General features: G+C 34.6%; 3 protein-coding genes across 5 annotated transcripts; 2 read left to right on the top strand and 1 right to left on the bottom strand.

Moving 5' to 3' along the window:
* The first annotated feature begins 1,077 nt into the window (after window positions 1–1,077).
* On the top strand, window positions 1,078–4,865 carry LOC7488933 (ninja-family protein mc410). 2 transcript variants are annotated; one of them, XM_024590306.2, is made up of 3 exons: window positions 1,078–1,242; window positions 2,168–3,347; window positions 3,942–4,865. In XM_024590306.2, exons 2-3 carry the CDS (start codon window positions 2,309–2,311, stop codon window positions 4,439–4,441), a joined length of 1,539 nt encoding a protein of 512 aa, XP_024446074.2. In that variant the 5' UTR covers window positions 1,078–1,242; window positions 2,168–2,308; the 3' UTR covers window positions 4,442–4,865. The 2 variants fall into 2 exon arrangements, with proteins under 2 accessions (XP_024446074.2, XP_002325016.2); XM_002324980.4 differs by having other exon boundaries at window positions 1,084–1,242; window positions 2,164–3,347.
* A 2,703-nt stretch (window positions 4,866–7,568) lies between these two features.
* LOC7458782 (E3 ubiquitin-protein ligase ATL42) lies at window positions 7,569–9,206 on the top strand. Its single transcript, XM_002324979.4, has one exon. It carries the CDS (start codon window positions 7,728–7,730, stop codon window positions 9,009–9,011), a length of 1,284 nt encoding a protein of 427 aa, XP_002325015.3. The 5' UTR covers window positions 7,569–7,727; the 3' UTR covers window positions 9,012–9,206.
* Window positions 9,207–13,574: 4,368 nt separating this feature from the next.
* On the bottom strand, window positions 13,575–21,015 carry LOC7488932 (protein phosphatase 2C and cyclic nucleotide-binding/kinase domain-containing protein). 2 transcript variants are annotated; one of them, XM_002324398.4, is made up of 15 exons: window positions 19,643–21,003; window positions 19,396–19,527; window positions 19,055–19,285; window positions 18,787–18,912; window positions 18,205–18,267; window positions 18,026–18,108; window positions 17,432–17,663; window positions 17,038–17,354; window positions 16,803–16,890; window positions 16,648–16,714; window positions 15,842–16,119; window positions 15,623–15,688; window positions 15,351–15,472; window positions 14,315–14,471; window positions 13,575–14,209 (listed from the first exon to the last, which is right to left on the bottom strand). In XM_002324398.4, the coding sequence occupies exons 1-15, from the start codon at window positions 20,681–20,683 to the stop codon at window positions 13,964–13,966; spliced, it is 3,249 nt and encodes a 1,082-aa protein (XP_002324434.4). In that variant the 5' UTR covers window positions 20,684–21,003; the 3' UTR covers window positions 13,575–13,963. The 2 variants fall into 2 exon arrangements, with proteins under 2 accessions (XP_002324434.4, XP_024445774.1); XM_024590006.2 differs by lacking the exons at window positions 13,575–14,209; window positions 14,315–14,471; window positions 15,351–15,472; window positions 15,623–15,688; window positions 15,842–16,119 and having other exon boundaries at window positions 17,021–17,354; window positions 19,643–21,015.
* Window positions 21,016–24,013: the final 2,998 nt, after the last annotated feature.

The following is a 24,013-nucleotide window of genomic DNA, read 5'->3' as shown; positions in this document are numbered from 1 at the left end:
TGTTATATTATTGAAATTAAAATTACTATATAACACACAAACATAATATAAGATTTCAATGGCTAAATTAATAAAAGAATTAATATTAATGTTTGAAATTTGAAATGTCACATTAATTTAATATAATTTTTATACTTAAAATTTTATAAAAATATACTCATTTATATATTTTATATCACGGATAGAATATAACAAAATAAAATGTTTATTATTAATATTCTTAATTATGTATCTACTTATAATAAAACAAATAAGCATCATAGTAACCTTAAAATTTAAATCGATCAAAATTAGAGATATTGAGCATTACCTAACAAGAAGTAGAAATGAGGAAGAAAACATTAGCAAACTAATTTGGACATGAACCATTCCAATTAGCAAAACAATATAAAGACAAAATACAAGTGGAAGCGGCTACGGAGAATCTATTCTCACGATAATCACGTGTAGTTTTGTACTGAAAAATAATAATAATAATAATAATTAAAAAAAAAACCTACCCCCTTACTTTTCTAGTGTTTTTGAACTCTAGTGTAGAAAAAAAATAATAAAATAATACAGTGTAGAAATATTCAGAGAAATAATATAATTTACAGCGTATGACATCTACAATTCCTGATCTTTAAATTGTAAATTTGATAAATATAATATTTAATAAAAAGAGAAGATAAAAAAAAAATCACAAAGTTACATTAAAACAAGACATTGTTGATACTATTAAAAAAATTTCAAAATAAATTTTATAATATAAAAAAAAATCATAAATAATTAACAAGTAGATCATATAAATTAATTAAAGGTGTTAGGTTTACTTTGAACTGCTTCTGTAATTTACTTTAATTATTATTGATGATTTTTTTAATATTATTAGTTTGTCTTATTGATATTTTTTTAATAATATTAATAATGTTATCATTAAAATTTTAGTTTGACTTTGAGGTTTTTTTTTTTTTTTTTTTCATTCTCGTCTTTTCTTGTTAAATGTTATGTTTATCGAATTTGTAATTTGAAAGAGTCTTTAATAATATCTTGTGAATCATGATTCTTTAATTTTAATTTGTGTTATATTTTTATATAATTTTTTTTATTTTTTTATATATTTTTTAAATCTAGGAGAAAAAAAACTCTTACTTTTCTTTCTCGTTCTTTTATTTTTCTCTTACCTGACTATCTCTCACTGCTCTTTGTTCAAAAACTCCTTTTGGCTTAAGGTCTGATCTTCTCGCTCGATTCTCGATTCAGGTACTGGCTTTCTTTTTTTACGAGTTTTATATATATATATATATATATTTACAGTTGTGACTTATGTATGGATTCTTTATAATTCTTGACACGAGTTGCATCTGGATTTTTAAAAAAAAATTAAGCTTGGTTTAGGAGATAATTTTGAATCCTAATTTTGGGTTTTCTTTTCTTTGCGTGCTTTAGTTTAATGGGTTCTTGTGAATTTCCTTAATGTTTGGACTTTGCTTGCATGATTTGATGATATACAGATCTGGGCATTCGTTTTTCGTTGCTGAGAAACTAATAGAAAGAATATGGGCATAAAGACTTAGTTGCTTGAGGTGGCTGAGCCAAAAAAAAAATTTATGGACTGTTGCTTAGTGTGTTTTGTTTTGTGGGCTCGTTCATGAGAACTGGGAATTTTAAGGTTTTGATCTGTGTATCTTTTGTATTTTGTTGGTTTATAAAATTTCAAAGAGGGGTGTGTGTGTGTGTGTGTTATGGTTTTCGTGTGTGGGGCACTCAAACATTTTGCTCAAGTCTTATCATGTTCCATTTCTTTTAGTTCTGGCTATGTTTAGATTCAGTGTTTCTTGGTGATGTGAAATTAATTCCCTTTTCTGGAGTTGTCTATTTAAATTAAAAAAGGCACAGCTTTCAATGCTGTTCAAAAGTATGAAATAGAAGAATTTGAATAGTTTCTATATGAAGTTCTTGTGTTTTTGCCAGTTCACCATTTTGATCCCATAATGCGTACTTTGCAATATGAACTTGGTGCTGGTGGGACTTAAGTGGCTGTTAAATTGAGTTGGATTGATCAATAGTGTTCCATATTCAACTTCATGTCTTATTATTAGTGATTTTTATATTTCTTCTCTCCTTTTCATACCTTTCAGTCTCATTGAAACTGATTTCTCTTTCCTGTTTTGTTTCCTTGAGCAAGATCAACTTTCACTGAGGCAGGGCAGGTCATTTGGAGATGATACCTACTGGTTTTAGGGTAGAATGTGAAGGATAGTACCTGCAAAAGAGATTATTGGACAAATTCGTAACTTGATCAGATTGGCATCTTTCGTTCCTGAATATGGAGGATGAGAATGGGCTTGAGCTTAGTTTGGGTCTAGGTTGTGGTGGATCATCTGCCAAATCCAAAGGTAAAAGTGGCAGCTCCTCAGATACTAGGACAGAAGAAGGTGATAGAGGCAACAAATTGGTAGATGATTTTAAAAATTTTCTTCATGGTAATACCCAGAAGCAGGATTCAAGTACAGGGTCTCAAAGAAGTGATTCAGTGAAACCTCAAGAGAAGTTCTTTAATGACCTTTCCAAGAACAATGCAGATGCAGATGCGCCTATTAATTTGAACAATAGGGGGCTGTGGGTTTCAAGCGCTAATAGATCTGCTGAAACTGATGAAGAAAAAAGATCAGACCTGGGTAACAAGCGTAAACTGTTATTTGATGATTTAAATAATCAGAAGAAGCATGAGAGAGATGCGCATCATTCTGATTTACATGACAAGAAATCACATATCTCCATAACTACAGAAGATGGCTCAACTGCTGAAAACGAAGATGTGGCAGAGTCTGAAGTTGAGGGTTCCACCTCAAGGTTGGCTTCTCACCATGATGATGGCTCCAAACAGTTTGTTGGAGTTGGTGGTCCTCCTGAGGCTACAAATGAAATTCGTGGATTTTCTGATTCAAGTGTTGTGGAGTTACAAGGACAAAGGAGGCTCAGTAGTTCTTCAGAAAATGAATTTAAGCAGGGAAACTTGAATTATGGAGTTCCATTCTCAGTCCAACCAGTAAGCATCATGAATGTTCACTCATTTCCTATAAAGGAGTCTAACTCTGTTGGTGCACCCAGCACTTCAGGACATCCAATAACAGGCATGGTTCAGGTGCTGCCTACTTCAAATGGCGAGCAGCGACCTGGGAACCAATCTGTGAATCCTGGAAATTTGCCAGTAATGTTTGGCTATTCCCCAGTCCAGCTTCCGACATTGGACAAGGATAATTCCTGGGGCTTGGTCTCTCATCTTCAACAGTTCCACCCTTCCTATCCTGGCAGAGCTCCATCAAATGCAGAGAAGCAGAATGATGGGCTGAAGATTTCTCAAGGTCATTCTTCTCACTTTTTATTGTTTCTTTTATCTTTTCCATTCTTAAAGAATATGTGGTGTAATTTCCTAATTTAGAAACCTGCTGGTGAGATTATTATGCCTTTCTTTCTATCCATCACCATGCATAGAGTCCTGACCTTTCCTGCACACGATCATAATGTGATTTCCTTTTTATGCCTATTGATGTCTTCTCTTCTTGCGTGGGAAGACAGATTGATTTGTCTGATTAAAACTATTGAAGATGTGGAAAGCTGGGATATGCTGTGCCTATGCATGGTTTTGTGTAGATTTTAACTGGTGAACCAATGTCATCTTTGCATGAGACCCATATCTACGATAAGGACAATAGATTGACAAGGATATTGATTTTTCAGATTTAAACATGAAAGATTATTCTAATTGTTCTTTTCTCCTAAATCATCCCTACTATAGACTCATTACGTTTTGTATGTTCTACTGATTCATTGGCTGTCGATATCGATGCCATCAGCTGTTTCTCTGTCATTATGGTTTTAAGCCATTTTATGCTGTTGTGGCTATATGATTCAAAATGATTCTCTTTTTATTTAACTTTGTCCTTTGCATGTAGCAGCCATGCAAGCTATTGCACGAAATTCTACTGAGGTTGCACAATTTGATGGGAGGACATTGGGACGGGCCAAAGGCGATCGCAAACAACTAATCACAGAGGAAGGCTCCTCTTCTCATACTGAAGATGATGCGAAAGGAAGCACCATGAACTTTAGGGCAAAGGATGCACCACCTGAGCGTTCGACAGCTGAAACCATCTGTTTTGATTTTTCAGCCATAAAGCCAGGTATTGGTCCAGCTGTAAAATTTGGGGGATGTGGTTCGTATCCAAATTTGCCATGGGTTTCTACCACGGCGCCTGGTCCGAATGGCAGAACAATTTCTGGTGTTACTTACAAATACAGTGCAAACCAAATCAGGATTGTTTGTGCTTGCCATGGTTACCACATGTCCCCTGAGGAGTTTGTTCGACATGCAAGTGAAGAAAATGCTAATCCAGATGCTGGCAATGGGTTAGCTACATTCCCAAACGCCAATCCCGCCGCCTCTACTCAGAGCTGAAGTGTATCATCTTTTGCTCAACACGACCAGTGACACTTTGTGAAGCATAATCTGGTGATGGCCTGTATACCTCTTGTGACATCCCTCCATACTTTCAGTATGCTTCCTCGCTGATTTATTTTCAGCTGCATTGGTTACTGCAATCAGACATTGCAGGGGTGTATGATAATCAGTGTTCTTGCTTCATTTCTTCGTCTAATAGTAATGTTAAAACTATTTCAATTTAAATTTCCTTCTTTTTGTCAAGGAAAATGTGACACCCGAATCTCTCGGCAAAAACCTGGTGTAGTCCTGGCTGTCGAAAGTTACATTTTTCTTAGTCAAACAACAGGATTTGAACATGGGATCCTCATTAAACGATTGTGAAAGGAACTCTTGATATTTCATAAACATGTTTGCTTGCCTATTAAGAAGTGTTTGATGACGCTTGTTAGTTGTCAATCTCTGCTTATAAATTGTCAACAAACTGTTTTTCCATTTTAAGCCCCGTATCTCATAGAATTTTTAACATATTCATTTCGAACTTGAGGAAACAAAGTGAACTCGGTTACCATTGAAAATTGAAATTAAAATTGAAGTTTTTGCACCCTGAAAAAGTTGTTCTCTGCTAGTTTTTTTATCTGCGGTGAAACAAATATAGTAAAATATTTGATAATAAATTAAATTTTTGATAACAAATCAAACTGTGTTTTATGTTATGGAGCTTAATAAATAAAAAAATTGAGTTTGAAATGCAGTTTTGTGCAACAGTTTTTACATGTATTTTTAATTGAATTTTGCATTTTAAAAACGTTTTTGAAAAAAATTGAAATTTTTTTATTTTTTTATTTACTTCAAATTCATATTTTTTGGTATTTTCAGATCATTTTGATGCGCTGATAATTAAAAAAAAATTAAAAAAATTTATTTTAATACATTTTCAAGTAAAAAACACTTTAAAAAATAACTGTAACCACACTCCCAAACACAACTGTTTTTTGCTACACATAAATTTCAACCATAACGTTTAGCAAAAACATATCTAAATTCAACTCATATTTTTATTAAAACTTACTTTTTATCAACCACAGAAACTACCTACTAAACAAATTGGTTCCACGTATACAGATGGCTTTCTCAACGTCATAACAGCTGTAGAACATAGATTAATTTTCTCGAACAAGATTATGTATCTGATGGATTTTTTAGATATTGCTATAAACATCAAGATCCTCACCAACAAACTAATCTGTATTTTACTCTTCATGTTGGGTTGGAGCAGTTGTGATGTTTTTCTTTGCTGCAGGCGGCTAAACAAAAAAGCGTTGAGAATAACCAAAATATATTTGTTACCTGTAATGCTTCGTGCCTTTGACTTTTCAAGAAATCTGGCCATCATCCTCCATGTGCCTGCTTGAGAAACACTGCCGGGTCTGGTGTGTCTGTTTATTCCTTACAGACTGGTCTCTCCTGAAAAGCATGCTTTAGCAAAGACAACGATCATGTTCCTTAACAAGCTAGGTTTTCTTGACCATTTCCACTTGAGCAGAACAACTGTTTTCACCTTGACTTTATTATAATCTTAGCTTGCCCCAGCATGAACATAGTCTTCTAATGCATGTCTTGCACTTGCCCCAGCATGAATATAGTCTTCTAATGCATGTCTTGCACTTGAAAGAATAAAGGGAAGAGGCTGTCTTCAAGTACAATGCTTAAATTTGATGAGCTTATAATCTTAAGACATTGCTACAGTGTTCGACATCATTCGATGATACAATAGATCCTGACCATTGAGTTCTAGGCTCTAATGTAAAATCTCAGCAAGATTTTCAAACTTATTGTGAGGAGGTGTTTTCTTTAAGATTCTGAAATAGATAACCATGTTTTTTAGGATTTGGAGAGTCTCGGTTTTCTTCAGCAATAACCATCTCTTTTCCATTTAGATTTCTCAAATGTTTTATTTCATTTATTAACTCTATTTATTGATGCTCTTGTGCTTCTAAAATCTTTCTTGTTATATTATATTGCCTTACAATTAATATTTTTAAATTATTAATTCTGTATCATAATTTTATTGTGTTGTAGTAGCTAATTTTATTTTTTTTTCAAATCTAGATGATATATAGAAGATATACTCGTATATTTACTTGTTTTTTCAGCTTGATAAAATAAGAATTCGATTACACAATCTTATAATGGAAGGATCAAAGTTTATTTTGTCATTTTATGTGTAGCTTGAGTTATTGTGGTGTTTTTCTTAATTTCTAAGTTTTTTTTGGATTTATTGGCAATATCTTTGTATTTTTTAAAAAAAATTATTTAAAAAAACAATATTACCACAAAACTAAAATAGCTTTAATGCAGTGAAACACCTACCTACTTGCCATCTCATTGACTTTGTTGGCTTTCCTACACCACTAACATTGACCTGTAAATTGCAGTAATTAGAGTAATTAATGAAGCAAATTGGAAGTGACCTCGATGGTCTTATCAACAACTGGTTTGGGGTTTCAAAGTATACTGACGATACTTTTATATATATATATAGTTTTCAATGTAAATTATGGTAACAGCAACAGTTCACCTGATAAAATTAAAACTTCATTAAAGACAGGTTCACATTAAAATTTCAAAAAGAAAAATGTCAAATACAATTCTGAAGGATATAACTCAAATGGTCAGATTCTAAGTTTGTTTGTTAAAGATTACCAGTTCGAGTCTCACAAACCTTATAGTCACTGGAATCTTACATGGTCTTTAACTTTAAGACCCGTGAGATTAGTCGAGATACACGCAAACTAGCCTGAAAACCAATATTAATAAAAAAAAAATATATCAAATGGGTTACGGTAGAGTTAATTATTGCATCATTGTATGTGGTATTGGTTATGATATTTTAATGAATAAACTATGGATAGTGTCAAGAACAACGACACCAACAAGAAAAAAGAAAAAAGAAATGCATAGGAAGATGACCACCAAGGCAGCAGCCAAAACTGTGTAATAAAATTACAAGACTCTCCACCTTGTCATCACTACTGCATTTCCAAGTTTAAAAACTAAAACTATAATATTAAAATTCTTTGTGAAATGAAGACAAGTCATGAATTGCTTCACAAGAAACCTGCCAAACTAGATAAATACCATACGCCATACTGGGGTCACTCGCACCCTTTTTATTTTATAGGACTATGCTTCTCAAGCTGCCCCATTGGCTTTGCACCCACAAGATACTCCTCCTCTAGCAGAATGCTTGCAGGAGAAACATCGAATTCTCGGAAATCACTTTTGATGCTTTGATTTTACCATGAATCAATCAAGTTTTATCACTTTGCAACTCCTATTTGTGCTCTTCCGAGTCCAAGCACAGAATACTTTCATCCAGGGAAATGAACCTTCACAGGATGCTGTCTCGAATTTCCGACCCAGTCTGGCTGTTGTTATAGGAATTCTCTTCCTCATCTTTTCGCTAACTTTTATCCTCCTTATCTATGCAAAGTTCTGCCACAGGGGAGGTCTTGTTCATGGTGGTTCAGAAAATGGTCCGGCACTTACTAGATCAGCATCTCGATTCTCTGGGATCGATAAGACAGTAATAGAGTCGCTTCCTTTCTTCAGATTTACTTCTCTTAAAGGATCAAGAGAAGGGCTTGAATGTGCAGTCTGCCTCTCAAAATTTGAAGATATTGAAATTCTCAGGTTGCTGCCGAAATGTAAGCATGCCTTTCACATTAACTGCGTCGATCAGTGGCTCGAAAAACATTCAAGCTGCCCTCTTTGCAGGCGAAAGGTCAATCCTGAGGACCCGACAATCTTCACTTATTCAAATAGCATGCGATACCTGGGGAATCAATCAGAGCTTAGAGAAGACTCAAACGTGGAGTTGTTTGTCCAGAGGGAGGAAAATCGTCAAGGGTCATCGAGATTTAGCGTTGGAAGCAGCTTCCGTAAAAGTGGAAAGGTTAGCAAGGAAGAAGAATTATGGATCAAAGAAGAAGTTGAAGGCAGTGATAACGATCAAAAGATCTTCAATAAGTTCAAGCACAAAATTATTGTATCTGATGTGGTCTTGAAGAATAGATGGAGCAGTGCTAGTTCTTCAGACCTCATGTTCTTGAATTCAGAGATGCTCCATGATATGTCCAGCAACAGGTTCCATACTCCGGATTTGGATGAGGAATCGACAGCTAATAGAGGCATAGAAGATGAGAAATTTTTGAAGATCAAGGAAGAAATAGAAATGAAAAGATTGTTGGAAAGCAAGGTTAGTCCAGTCAACAAAAACTCTCAAATTTCAATTCAGGGTCAACCTTCAACATCAGATTCAAAAGGGATTTCAGGTCAGACATCAAGGATTATAAATTCAACTGACAGAAGATCGGTATCTGAGATCACTGCTTTTTCTAGATTTAGAAGCTTTGGTCTCAAGAACACCATTAACAGAGTGTCTTCACAGGACGGAAGTAATGTACAGGCAGATAGACAGAGGCAGCTTTGGTTGCCAATTGCCAGAAGAACAGTTCAGTGGTTTGCCAATAGAGAAAGAAGGATTCAACAAACTGAAAACACAAGAAACACTTTAGATGTATAAAACATAAATCTTTATTTTCATCTGCTGTTTTTTACTCTTTACTTTCCACGATCTTCACATTTTTCAGGTTCTTGGGATTTGGTGAGATTTGCAGATACTGAATTTAAATGTAAGCCATTGGAAAAAAAGTTTCATTTGCGCAGTGAATTTTTCCTTAGGAATACATAAAAATTTCTCTTTATTTTCATGAATTCACATGAACTCCAGCCCAGTTTGCTAATTAGTTAATGATGTGTCAATCATGCGTCCATGTGTTTCTTTTTTCCTTCTTTCATAATTGATTGATGTGTCGGTATGCCCATCGTTTACGTTTTGAAGATTCGAATCATTTTAAAAACTTTAACAGTAGTGGTGATTGAATTAATAGAATTATTCAGAATATTTATTAAAATTAACATGAAATTAATTGGTCCGCGGTATAAACAGTCCAGGAATCAATGCTCACCTCTGCCCATTAGAAAGAAAGCATCTTAATCAACAAGAAACTTCGTCTTTTCTGTCTGGATATTGGTGTTTTTTTTTTTTTTTTTTTCATGGACAGTTTAACCTCAGTACTTGTATCTACAAGTGATTTAATTTTTAACATAAATCCTTAATTAGATTGCAAGACAGAAGGCACTGGACTTGTGCTTGTTATTAGCCATTGTTGATGTAAGAGCTCGGTCTGTTTTCTTGTCTTGAATCGTTTTTCTCCCCAAGTTTTTTTCTTATAAATTTTTAAACAAGTTGTCAGGTCGGTGTTTTTTTAAAAATAAAAAATACTAATGATTTACTTACAATCATCTCCCTCCCTCGCACATTTTATTATATATATTTGGGTGTAGATTTGATATGAGCTTAATTTGTTTAAATTTATAATATTTCTGTATCAAAGAATCAATTTCAACCCAATAGTTTAAGTTATTAGATGAGGTCTCAGGATATAATTTATATTATTTTCTAACACAAAATAATTTATAATATTAAATGAGGTCTCAAGTGAAAGCATTTTGAACTTGAAACTTGCATAAACTCATTTAATCTTGTGTTTAATTTTTATCAAATAAATAGAGATTGTGAGATTCGAACTCGTGATCACTTAGTCATCAAGACTCTAATACCATGTTAAAAAATCATCTCAACGTAAAAAAAAAACAATCATTTTTTTCATTTTCTATTCATATTTTTATTTTACATAGTATTAATCATATATAATTAATAAATAAAAAAAACACTCTTGTTTTTAAGAATTTAAAGTTAATTCTTTTATTTATTGTAATTTTTTATTAAAATCACTAATTTTATCATTAAAAACTTCTTAAATCCCATAAAAAAATTGTTTTCCAGGTATTAGATTTTCTATCACCGATCATCAATTTTTTATACCCTAAAAAAAATATTAACATGAACATATAATCAATTTCTATCTAAACATTTAAAAAACCCTTGTTCATACATCATGACAGTCTAATTTCAACCGCTTACAACAATTAAACCATGATTTTGTCGGCATTATGATTTAATAGCTTAGTTTTATGGAGTAGATGTGCTTCACTTCCCACTAGTTATTATCTAATTACTTTTATGAATCCAAGTTTTTTTTTTTTTTTGCGAGAAAAGAATTTATTAGGATTTGTGATGTAGTGAAGGGAAAGAAAACCCATTTTAAGGTCAACGAATGCCGGCAATCCATAGAACACAGCTTCACTTTCCCATTTTAAAAGTCCCTCCTCTGCATGGCGAGGAACAACCATGCCTAGTGTAGCAAGAGAAATCAGAAAATATGTGGACGAAGGCCAGGTTCATGCACCATGTCCGTACACATACATGCCACTGCCACTTCAAGGCTTTCACATGGAAGTTGACAACAAACACTCTGTAACCAAATGCTGCGTGCTAAAGCATGGAATAATTTAACCATTTAAAATAAAAATATGGTGTATTTTTAAGTGCACTCCTATTTCATTATAGCTTAGAAGAAAGAAAACAAATTAAATACTTACTACTCTTGTCCCACATGAAAAATAGAAGCATATTGTAGAATTTATAGGAAACTTTCTTGTAATATGAGAATTATTTTCTTGTTTTTGAATCAATTAATTAAGTGTCATTTCAATTATTAGAATCAAAATGATATTCCACGTTATAAATATATTTATAAATATTGTCAAGTTAATTCAAAGAGTCCAAAATAAAAGAAAAACAAAAAATATATATATTATTTCAATAATAAAAACTTATATTTTTATATGAGTTATGTCCATGTATATATAAGTAGAGAAAGGGATAAATTTCTTTAACAAATCCTCTAAATATTTGAACCAAACATATTTTTCATGGGCAAATTAGACCTCACCCAATAACCAATACATATAAAATTAAGAAAGGCTTTTAAGAAACCATCTAGGTGGTGGCCCAGTGGTAAGAGCTTGGAACCAAGAGGTTTGCTTCCTCTGTGGTCTCAGGTTCGAGCCATGTGGTTGCTCATATGATGGCCACTGGAGGCTTACATAGTCGTTAACTTCAGGGCCCGTGGGATTAGTTGAGGTGCACGCAAGCTGGCCCGGACACCCACGTTAAACTAAAAAAAAGAAAGGCTTTTAAGAGCACTTGAGGTATTGGCCTAGCGGTGGAAGGGACTTGTTCCTTTCCTCTGCACCCGGGTTCGAACCTCCCGGTGCACGTCTGTCATCCCCGCGGTGCCTTACATGCTTACTTGGGTTTGCAAGATGTTCAGTGGGCCGTGGGATTAGTCATGGTACGCACAAACTGGCCCGAACACCCGCGTAAATCATAAAAAAAAAAAAAAAGGCTTTTAAGAGACTTGCAAATCTTCTAACAGTTCATTATTCATAATATTGTTTACTTTGCAAATCTTTGTTCATAGCCTCTCAAATGTTTTAGCTCCATCTTGGTCATCAAATTTCATTTTCTTTTTTAATTTGTTGCTCTTGATTTTTCTCGTTCCCTCCAGATTGCATGTCATTGTGCTTCCTAGGTGTTGTGACTTGTCTCGAGATTGAATTGTATGTCAATTTTAATTGGGACAATTTGAATTTATTGTAGAAATTTTTTAAAAAAATAATGATCAAATTTGATAAAAATACAACGTCTTCCACATGTTTATTGTTCAAAAGGCATGTAAATCTACATTTTGATCCCTTCATTTTAATTTTTTTTTACATTTAATATCTTCTAGTGTTGGATTATTCATTTAGGTCTCAAACTTCATTTATTTTGTGTTTAAGTCCTTGTATCTTAAGAGGTGAGAGAGAGAGTCACCGGAAAAATTTGAGGAGAGAAAAAGCTCTCAGGTAATTTGATTCTTACCATTAATAACTTTGATTTTAGTATTTATAAATTCATTTTTTAGAGAGAAACTTAATACAAGTTGTTTCCATCTTTAATTATGTTAGAAAAGGTAGATTGGCGCTTCAAAAGTTTTTTTAATTTGATTTGATTTTTAGCTTTTAGGTTAATTAGAATATGATTTGTTGTTGGAAAAAAGTTATAAAGTTCGTGAAATGGTTTTTTTTTTCATATTTTTAGATGAAAAATAATTGAAATCTAGTATTTTAGAGTTTAAAAACTGGAATCTTGATTTTCTAATTACTAAAGCCACCTCGATGATTAAAATCTTTGATGATAAAAAAAATAAAAAATAAAAATAGCAAATGAATAGCACATTGATTATCAAAATAGACATGCCATCAGAAAACTTAGAAAAGAAAAGAAAAGGCAGACTACATGTAATAATTTTAAGAAGATGAGTTTAGTTCTGTGATGCAAAGTAATTTTTAAAGTAGTTTTTTTGTCTGAAAATATATTAAAATATTTTTTTTCAGATTTGTTTTATTTTTAACATCAACAAATCAAAATCATCATAAAAAACTAAAAAAATCCATCAATTTAATATTTTTTTAACCAAAAATACTTTTAAAAAACACCTAAATATATAAACAAAAACTACACCAAACACCCCCTAAAAAAAAGAAGTTTCGTGACATTCAGCAGCAGTACAAGTAACAATTATAGCCCTCTTATTCTCTTCTTCCCCATTTGTTTGGAAATAATTCACCCGTAACCCAAACTGTCAAATCCATGTCAATTGAGAAACAAAAATTATCAGAGCTATTAAGGGCTTTCAGACACAATCACATAACGTTTTCCCTGCGAGGCCTCCACAATAGGTTCCGATCCATGAGAGGAATATTTCCAGCCGAACAGTGTCTTTCCAAGCAAGCACACACAGACACGACTGTCAAACAATTGAATTTGCATTTGCAGGCTTATTGGAATTGAAAATAGAAGGGATTTAGGGTGGAGAATATATAAATTTCGGCGGGAAAAGACCGATTCAGCCAACGCCCTAATAATAATAATTATCCAAGCTTAAGATAATAAACGTAACAACACTCCCAAAAAAGGTTTCCCTATGTTCATTTATCTCAATCAATTGAGTTTTATCCATGAAGCAGCTCTCAACAATAACAATACATTCCACATTAGCTATTAATGAAAGAATATATGAGAGTAAACTTCCCGCAAAGCCATGTTTCTAAGCCAGTGAAATCAAAAGCCATATAAAGAATAAAGTGGGAAGCTATATTTCGTTTTAGGAGAAAAAAACCATCTCTCATTTACATATATACACATTTACTGAAGTGGGAAAGAAAATACACGATTAATATATAGAAAAGTTTATTGACTGACCTCTCCATTGAATTGGTTAGTGTAACTACCCATATGATATTATTTGCTGATGCTATCATAATCAAGTACTTTGACCAGAAAAGGGCTGGAGAACTCTGAGCCAGTTCAGGCGCAAAGCTCACTTTTCATTCTGTGCACGCCTTCTGCAATCTCTAGGCTCTCGAGTGTGTACTCAAACACCCAAAAGTTGGTCTCACCGGAGAGGAGAGCTCCATCCCAAAGAGTAGTAGAGAAATGGAAATCCCATGTCAATTATTTCTCTACCAATCATCAAGCCATTCAAGAGCATTGAGATCGTCTAAATCTTGTGATTGAGAAGTTAGAGGAGCAGTGCATTCCACAGAGTGACTTTCCAAATGTTGGGCAACCCGAGAGGTTATTTCACGAGGAACAGGAAGGCTTCTATCTCTAATCCCTTTCCAGTCAATACCATCAAACCATGGATGATTTTTTATAGAATTGGGACCTAGGCTTCCAAGTCTTGAACTTTCATCAACTTCAAGCAACTGAAGAGGTTTATACACAAGTAAGAATCTGATGGCTTTAACAATTTACTGCATGAAAAGAGAGAAAAATCATGAAGGAAAAAATTTTAACAGTTTCAACAAGACCTGGGTGATGAGCTCAACAGCTTCATGGCTGAAATTAGAAGGAAGATTTAGCTGTCCTTTCGCAATCTTTGCAAATGTATCAAGTTCACTGTCTCTCCACGACCCAAATGGCATTTCACCTTGCAGCATGAAATAGATCAAGACTCCCACTGCCCACCTGCACAACCACAGACAAAAGTTAAAAGCTGTTGCAGATCTTTCAACCAGAATTCAATGGAAAAGAAGGAAACAGAATCACCATAAATAGCAGACATGGTTGGAACAAGCACACCTTCAATTACCATAAACGTTTACCATGGACTGAACTATAAATGTGTAGAGTTCACACCGTGCTCCATGAGAAGAGCAAAACTCTTTTTTCCATTTTTTCCTCTCATGCACGTGTTTTCTTATATTGAAAACAAACATGTGCAAATAGTGAGATATGTCTACTTAAAATCTTATTGAACTGCAAGGTTCACTGTAGTGCTAAATGTCATTAGCATATGAAATACAAGAATAATGAGCACGAGTCCTCAATCATTCATATACCTGAATGATTGTTTTGTTTATTTACATAATTTAAAATTTTATTTTCCTGATGTTAGTTCAGAACAAATATGAGAATTACCATATTCTTGGCATACTGAATCCTAGTTTCCTATTTTCATTAACTCTTCCTGAAAACACAGAGTGATCACTTAACTCAGACTTGCGTAAATACTACCGATAGTCATTCACAAAATTTTCAAAAAATAAATAAGGAAATAAAGTATGTGATCACACACAATAATCTCCATGTCTACTTCTCGTAATAGCAGCTAACCTGAACATATAATCAATTAAGTTAAACAAAAATGACTGTTCTGCTCTAAATGGTTATAGCTTTAGCATTATATAATTTTAGATTAACATGACCAAAAATGTTCACTTTGGTAACAGAAGAGCAAACAGCAAACATAAACAATCCATAACAGATTCCTTTTGGATGCTAAATAAAGCAGTTGCTATATTTAAACCAAAGTTCTATTTTAGGTATGAAATGATGGATCAGCACCAGTCAGCAGGAAGACCATGCCCCTTTCCCTGAACTATCTCAGGAGCTAAAGAGTCTGCCATTCCACAAATTGTAAATGTTCTTTCACCAGACAACTTCTTTCCAAACCTGAAATCTACTAGCTACAAGACAACAGAATAAAACAATTAAGCATAATTCATGAAATTCACCTTCCTTCATAAGTAATAGGAGAAAGTTTACTGTAAAGTAGCATGAAACTGATCTGAATATCTAAGAACATGATGTCAGGTAAAACATAATCCCGAACCAACCTGTATATATCCTGTTCGGTCCAACATTAAGACCTCAGGAGACACCCCTCTGTAGAGAACACCATTCTGAAAACAAATGAAACACAGATGCACCGTAAAAACCTGTAATAATCATATCTGAACAACAACTTCAGGTAAAAGACTTCATTAATCATATCTAAACTGCAATATCAGGGATTCAACAGGGAAATGATGAAGAAATGCTTTTAGACAAGAAACCTTATGCAAATCTTCCAAGGCAATAACAACAGTGGCAGCACAAAACCGTGCAGATGGTTCGTCAAGTGCTGTGTGAAGTATTGATGCCAATGGGCAAGCAAGGCATGTATTTAGCAATATGGCAGCATGTCTTCTATCTGCACAGGTACATAGAACCTCAGGCACAAAAGCTGAAGCACCCAAACTTTTCATAAGATTCTTCTCCTTCAAAACTTGTTCCTCCTTTCCCAGAGTCTTGATCTTCTGCTTTGAAAACCTTTTCAAACTAAGCAAATTTTCTGAAAGAACAAAAAAGGTGCATTTCATAAGAATCTGTGTGATTCCCATAAACACCATAGCACACCTGGTATTTTCATCAGCCCCTTTCCATGCAAACATGTATAGTCATGAAGGTTGGAAAAGTGGGTGCGTGTCAAATTTGCTCATCTTCAAATTACATAGAACACCCAAAGGTTTGAAGATATTATAAAAAATTAAAAAAAAAACAATTTGTGCCCTAAATGCCCTTACTGTTAAAGGGGTTTTAAAAATAGTAAGAGCATTTTGGGCACAAAAGGAGATTTTGAAAGGTTTTCTTGAGGATAGTCCTCATGGAGGGGTTTTCTGTCAAATTTCAAACTTTTGGGTGGTCTTCGTAATTTCAGAACCTCAAGGTGGTTATTGTAATTTACCCTAAAAATTATATGCAACCTTACACTTGTTTATGCTTCAAACCTAGCCAATCAAACAACATGCCAATGACTGATGGAAAAGAAAATGGTGCGGGATACTAAAAGAGGGAGCTACAGATGAATAGAGCAACCAACCTGAGTCCCTCAAATTTACAAGCCCAACCTCACTGTAATCAGTGGAATATAAAGAATGGCTCCACTCCTATACAGATAACATTATTAGACTATGTCCGGATAATATCTCTATTAAGTATAATATCAGCAGCACAACAACAGAGAATATCTCTCACCAGATCAGATAGCCGAACTTCAAGAGGAGCTGCCACATTGGTAATTTCAGCAGATTCCTTGAAAAAATTCGAAGAAGAGCTCCTTGACCTAAATGATATCAATTAAGAAAAAACATGAAAAAATTTCCTTTAAGGAATAAAAAGACCCAGAGAGAGAGATAAACACTATGAATGTCAATTAAGAAAAATAGTTTCTTTCAGCTACTTAAATTCCATACTCGAAATTATAACGTACTTTTCCTCTCCCTTGGAAAGCCTTGCCAAAGGACCAACAACTGAATCAAATTTCTCCGTTGTCAAGACAGAGCATACACATGCACCAATAGCAACTGCACTTACAGAATCAAAATGTTCACCAAGAAGTTCCCATTCACCGAAATAGCTTCCCTCTTTCTTCTCTAAGGATAGCTTGCTACCACAGTGCAGATAATCATCCTCTTTTTGATTTTCAGACTTCAGACTTCCAACATTTGGACAACTTAATAAGTCCGCATCAAAAGTAATTCTCACTTGTCCTTTTTGGATGATGTGTAATCCAGAGAGACCCTCATCCTGCAAATACGTGTTCAAGAAACATAAATCAAAATGAAACTAGTGTAAGAAAAACATATTCAAGCAAACAAGTTTACCATATCGACTATGGTTTGGCCATCTGAGAAGGAAACTTCAGAAAGAGTATCTGCAATATGACTAAGCTGCAAGATTGTCAATTGAGAAAGCAAATCAACAGAACGAAGCAACTTCAGGGATGACAGATTAGAAAATTCCGATGTCAGTATTCCTCGAAAATCCTCTCTTTTTAGAGCCCACAGCGTTCCACTCGTCACAGCACGAACAGAGGCCTGAAGAGGCTTATTGTACCTGCATTTCCATGTATAACAACGATTACCATTTAAAGAATAAATAAGGAAATAAAACCATTTTAATCCGTTAGGACTGTATCAACAAATTCACAGAATACCACATCATGCATGTACATAAAGGAGAGTTAGGGAAGAGTTCAGCTTACAAAGTGTATTGAATCAATTATGCAAGTGTTTGTAACAATTTGAAACATAGTTTTACAAGTTTACAATCAAAAAGCAAACAGATATCAATTGCTAGGGAACCTGTTCAGTTGAATTCTATTTTTTTTCCTGCCTATGAAAAAAATCAAAGAATGTTTTGCAGCAACAGAAATATCATAGAGCATGAGTACAAAAGCAATTGGAATTATAACGCACATCAACGCCAGCTCTCCGAAAGACGATAACTTCTCTGCTGTATAGGACTGCAAAACCCTAGGCAATGCTCCATCTTTCTCTTCCTGACATCACATAGTATGATCAGCAACCAATCCATGGCCCTCACTCCTCAAAAAAGAAAGGTAAGTTGACAGTTTAATGAAGATAGAAATGCAAACCTGAGTTGCGAACACCTCAAATTCTCCACTGCCAACAACATAAAAGCAATCACCTTCACCACCCTGCCAATCATGACCATCATTAAAGTTCTACAGTCACAATAAAACTCCACCCAGATTGGCTGGCACTCAAGAAGATATTCTGTACTTCTTGCATTTGGTAGCCATGTAAACATAAGGCCAGTATCAAATAGCAATTACCTGCTCCATTTGCAATTGTCTGGTCCTAGAAAAACATATCAGGAAGGCTGCAGGCAGCTCTCTGTTTCAAGCATTGTTTTCTGGAGTAGGTTGACCATTTAAAAGCTTCTCACGAATTTTACAATGTTAACCAGGTACTGAAAATGCTTTCAGATTCATATGTTCCTTCGATTAACACATTCATGCATCTTATAGCATGTGATATAATGAAATGGAAGGAGGATATGGTCAAGAAATGGTGACCAACATTCCATTACACCAAAAAATATCCATTACAGTGATCATATATTCTTCTATGGTAGTTCCAGCTCATTCGGTCAGCTAAAGAACTCTGTAAAAGTTTTGCTCCAAACTAAAAGAGGAAACAAGGAACAAACTAACCTGTCTAACAACTTCTTCTCCCTGCAGAACTTCAACTCTTTGCATGCAATCCAATAGAACATGACACTGAGTATCAGTAAGCTTTCGGAAGAGGAAATGACCATGCAATGCTCTCTCAATGTGTGCCTGTAGCATATGAATAAGTAACAACTTAGCACCCATGGATATTCCATGTGAAAACTCCCAAAGAAAATTGTTGTGTGCCACTTCTCTCTTACACAAGTTCACTTCAAATGCAAGAGTAGATAACGTATTAAATAATACTTACTTCTTCTTCCCAAGTTTTCCTATGGGCTGGAGATGGAGGAACCCAGAGCTGCCCATTCTCAAGTGAACTCTCAATGGCACGGAGGCGTGCCCGTGACAAATCATGCCTCACGCGAGGGTTCCTTGCATTCCACCCAAAGTTTGCAGGAGATTCTGATCCTGTTACCTCAACAATTTGAGGAACAGGTGGTCGTAAAGCCCCTGGACTTATTGTAGATTGACTAACAGAACTCTGACAATAGAAAAAAGATAAGAAGAAAAAAAAATTGAAGAGTTCAGAAACAAAGAGTAGGAGAAAGAGAGTTTGAGAATTGATGTAAGCAACAAGTCCAGTCCACCTACTTCAGTTAAACCATTAACATGCACAACTATCACTGTGATATCATCTGTACGAGTTTCATACTGTAGCCAAAGTCGATATGATTCAGCCACAATTGCAGCACAGGCATCGCGCGGATCTTTATATTTTGCAACCTAGAGATTTATAAGCAGAATAAGTAAATGCAATTGTATATGAAATAAGGAACTGCAGCGCTTTCGTTTTTGCAGCATCAGATTTCTTAAAACACAACAAGAAAAGGAAAATTACCATGTCAACCACAGTTTGACTAGACAAAAACTCAAAAACTCCATCACTAGCAAGCACGAAGAAGGGATGCTGAGGTCCAAGTTCCAGAACAACAATCTCAGGATTAGGCACAACACCAATACTCTCGGCGATCGAATCCCCAATACTCCTAGTGAATGCAGTCCCTGGATACATCCCATTCGAGACCCACAATCTGGGCGGATCCCCATCATCATCACCCTCTTCATTTCCCCAACACTGAACATGAGGATTTTTCAACCCTTCAATCTGATCCAATGTAAGCACTCTGGCACCACAAAGCTTAACTCTCTCAAGCTCATCAACACGAAATGGAGTCTGATCAATCGACAAATCAACTGCAACTATCTCATTCCCTCTTTTCTCGGCTATAACAGCACGCGAATCACCCGAATTCGCCACATAAATCGTCCTCCCTCTAACTAAAACAGTTATAGCAGTGGTCCCACTCATAGTATCATCTAAACTATCCGCGTGTAACTGCGAATTCGTGCTCAAAAACGCAGAGTGACATGCTTCTACAGCATCCACCCGGAACTTCCCGTTACGTAACAGATTTTCGCACAATTTCCGCTTAACAAACTGCGAACATTGAGCACCGAACTCCCCGTGCCCATCAAAAACGCCGAAGAAATGATCGTCCAGACTTGCACCAAACGGGGTGTGGATACAGAAACTATCCTGATTCGCTTTATCTAAGGCGTCAGGATAATACCCTCGCTGCGAGAGGTAGGAGCATTTTAATTCGTAGTTTGCTGATGGGATTTTGATGGTTCTAGATCCGTCAGGAGGGAGGAACTGCGAGGAGACACGTGAAAGTCTGGTAATTCCTAACTCATGGTTGCTTGGTTGGTTGATGTGGTCACGAGTTTCGGATTCGTGTGATGAAGATGATGCAGCAGGAGAGAAGACTGGAATCTCTCCAGCTTTCTGAGTGGTTTCTTGGTGGTTTTGGTTTTTTGCTTTTAGGTCTTTCGGTATGCAGACCTCGCCGATACAGGATCGCGAGTAGACGCAGCCCATTACTCAAGATTCATCAATCAGCTTCTGATTTTTTTTCCAATCTTTTTGATTCTCGATCTGGAATCAGCTAGAAAGGAAAGAGAGAGAACCGTTACGGGAAATAAATTTATTATTATTTATTGTAATATAATAATAAAAATAAAAATAATGAAGGGAGTGAAAGTAGTAGAGCAGTGAGTGGTCATAAAAAAAAGGAGGAAACGCTAGCAGACAAGGAGAAAACTGAATGGATTCTGAGGAGTGATCTCTGGTCAGTGGTTTATTGTGACTATTTTTTCTGGGATTAGACTGCTTATTTTAGCTGGATGAGAGTAGAAGGTGCAGGGTGCGTAATGCGCTTCAGGTGTTTGGTTTGGGTTGCTCTCTCATTCTCTGATTGAAGGGAGAGTGCGGATTTAATGGCGCATTTTCATCCATGTATTCTCCTACATTCTTCATATTAGACCTTATATAAAAAGAAATTGTAATTAGATCCCTTAATCTACAATGCGCACCCTTCTATCCAATTTCATTTAATTTAGTGTTTTTCTAAAAACAAAATCTATAATAATTTAATTTCTTTTCTAATTCACACGTAAAATTATGCAATTTGTAAACTAACCCCCCCATGGGATAAGTATAACAATCAAGTCTATTTCGAGGAAGAAAATGGGAAGGATGCTAAGAATCGTAAAAGAAATTGAGATTTAAGAGATATATTGGATATATTTATAGTACAGGGATCAAAGTGACAGAGAAGGAATAGTATGAGGTGAGAACTGCCTCAATAAACCGGGATGGATTGGGGGTGGGGGATGCAAAGCGCGTAGGATAGGGGGGGTGTTGTGATGAATGAATGAATGAATGAATGACACGACGTTGATTTTGACGTAACAGTGCATGTGTGGATAGAGGCAGCTTTTTTAGGTCAGGTCATGTCACACGCGCTGTTGATTAAAATTTGCTTGTGGATTGCATTTACCAAAGGGGGAAAAACACACACACACATATTTATATATATATATATATATATATATATATATATATATATATATTCTTCCTGTTATTTGGTGCTTTGTCACCTTGATGGGAAAGTGTCACTGGATGACTCGATGGCTAGTTTGCTTTGCTTAAATGATTATTAAGCAATTTCTTTGTTGAAAATACGATAAAAAAAAAATTAAAATTAAAATCTCAAAAACACGAAATTAAACACATTCTCATCCAGTTTAACTAAAGTTATATTTTTTCTATCCCGTTTAGTTCCGCTGATGATATTAAATATACTGTAGATTTGTTTTTTTAAAATTTATTAATTCGAGTCAAATAAATTTTAAAATTTTTAGAGATTTATATGATTATTAGCTTTAAGGCCCGTGAAATTAGTTGAGATACATACAAACTAACTCAGATACCTATATTAATAAAGAAAAAGGTTACATTTTTCCTATTAGTTGCAGTTTTTCTCTTTCACACACATATATATATATATAAACTTAATTTCTCACCCGTAAATAACATGTAAAAATTTTTGGTGGATGGATGCAGTTTTACTTCTCGTCCTGTAAAAAGAGAAATAATGTATCCTAGCATGGATGCAGGTAATTTATTTAAAATCTCTATAAATAAAATTGATTTAGGGCTTGATAACATAAAAAAATATATACTAGTGCCACTAAAACAAATAATAATAAGAAATGGCTAAATGAGTTTGATATCTGGAAATGAGTTTGGGATATTTTTTTTAAGTGGTGTAATGATTATTTTTTAAAATATATTTTATTTAGAAATATATCATAAGAAAATTTGTTATTTTTTAAAAATTATTTTTGATATCGACACATCAAAATGATCTGAAAATATTTAAAATATTAATTTTAAAAAAAATAATTTTAAATTTAAATTTTTTAAAAATGTTTTTGAAACCTGAAAAACAGGAAGAATTGCCCATTTTGAGAGCACAAAAACGAGTGGGCTTCTCGACTCATGTTTGCCAAATCATGAGAGTAATGTAGTTGAGGGAGAAGAAGATTACACAGTGATATATAAAGATAAGTGATTATTTTTGAAAATATTTTTTATTTAGAAATAAAATAAAATAATATTTTTTATTTTTTAAAAATATTTGTAATATTAACAAATTAAAATAATTTAAAATTTTTTCAAAAAATGATTTTAAATAAAAAAATCATAAAATACAGATTGCATCGCGAACCCGGCCGAAGCAGCCCCGTCGGATAAATCATCATCTAAGCATGGATTGCCTAACCTTACCATTAATGAAAGAATTACTATGCTTGTCGTTCAGCTAGGAATGTTTAGCTCTACACATACCAAAAGCTAGAGGAAAAGGGAGGGCGTGAAGGGGTTGTGTTTATGGGCGTGTATCTATCCAGCAGGCACGGCAATCATTCATTCAAGTTTGTGCCTCTCATCAACTACGACTGCCTTCAGTGTACTGCCCGAACAAGAAAGAGCCCGCAACAGACTGAGAGCGCCTCCCACGTTCACTCATTATCACCCACCCTTTTTCAAGGGGTCCTTTGCTTTGCTATGCTACGGAAAAATTTATCATTATGATGATTAAATTATAACTATTAATGTTTATTTAATCATAAATAAATAAACATAATATATATATATATATATATTTTAAAGAAATTTAAGACAGTGTTTTACAGAAAGAAAACTTCAATCGTATTACTGTTCTGTTGTTCTATACATGTATATATAGCAGGAAATTATGTGGCAAGGAAAAACAATCTTGCACATAATTTCTCCAAGAATCTCGCTAGGATTTCAGACTAATAATAACAGAGCATAAAATCATGTCTAATCTAGGTAACAAATAAATTACATTAGAGAATGTTATAATACTGGAATATCTGCAGGATCTATGTATCAATAGTTGCAGCTGGAATATCTTCTTCAATATCTGTTGTATCTTCTGCAGTATCTTCAATACTCCCTCTCAAGCTGGATCGAGCGGATTGGTAGATCCAAGCTTGCTCAACAACCAGTGAAATTGAGTAGATGACAACGCTTTTGTGAGTACATCAGCTAATTAATCATGAGAACGAACATACTAGGGTTGAATAAGTTTGGCTTGAACCTGTTGACGAATGTAGTGACAATCAACTCCGATGTGCTTGGTACATTCATGAAATACCGGATTGGACGCAATATGCATGGCAACTTGATTGTCACAAAACAATGTCATAGGAGTAACCCCATGAAAACCGAAATCAGCAAGAAGTTGTTTAAGCCATATCAATTCACAGGCAGCAGAGGCCATAGCACGATATTCTGCTTCAGCACTTGACCGAGCGACGACAGATTGTTTCTTACTTT

This window comes from Populus trichocarpa, chromosome 18, assembly GCF_000002775.5.
Source record: "Populus trichocarpa isolate Nisqually-1 chromosome 18, P.trichocarpa_v4.1, whole genome shotgun sequence".
Classification (NCBI taxonomy): Eukaryota; Viridiplantae; Streptophyta; class Magnoliopsida; order Malpighiales; family Salicaceae; genus Populus; species Populus trichocarpa.
This window is presented reverse-complemented; position numbering and strand designations above follow the sequence as displayed.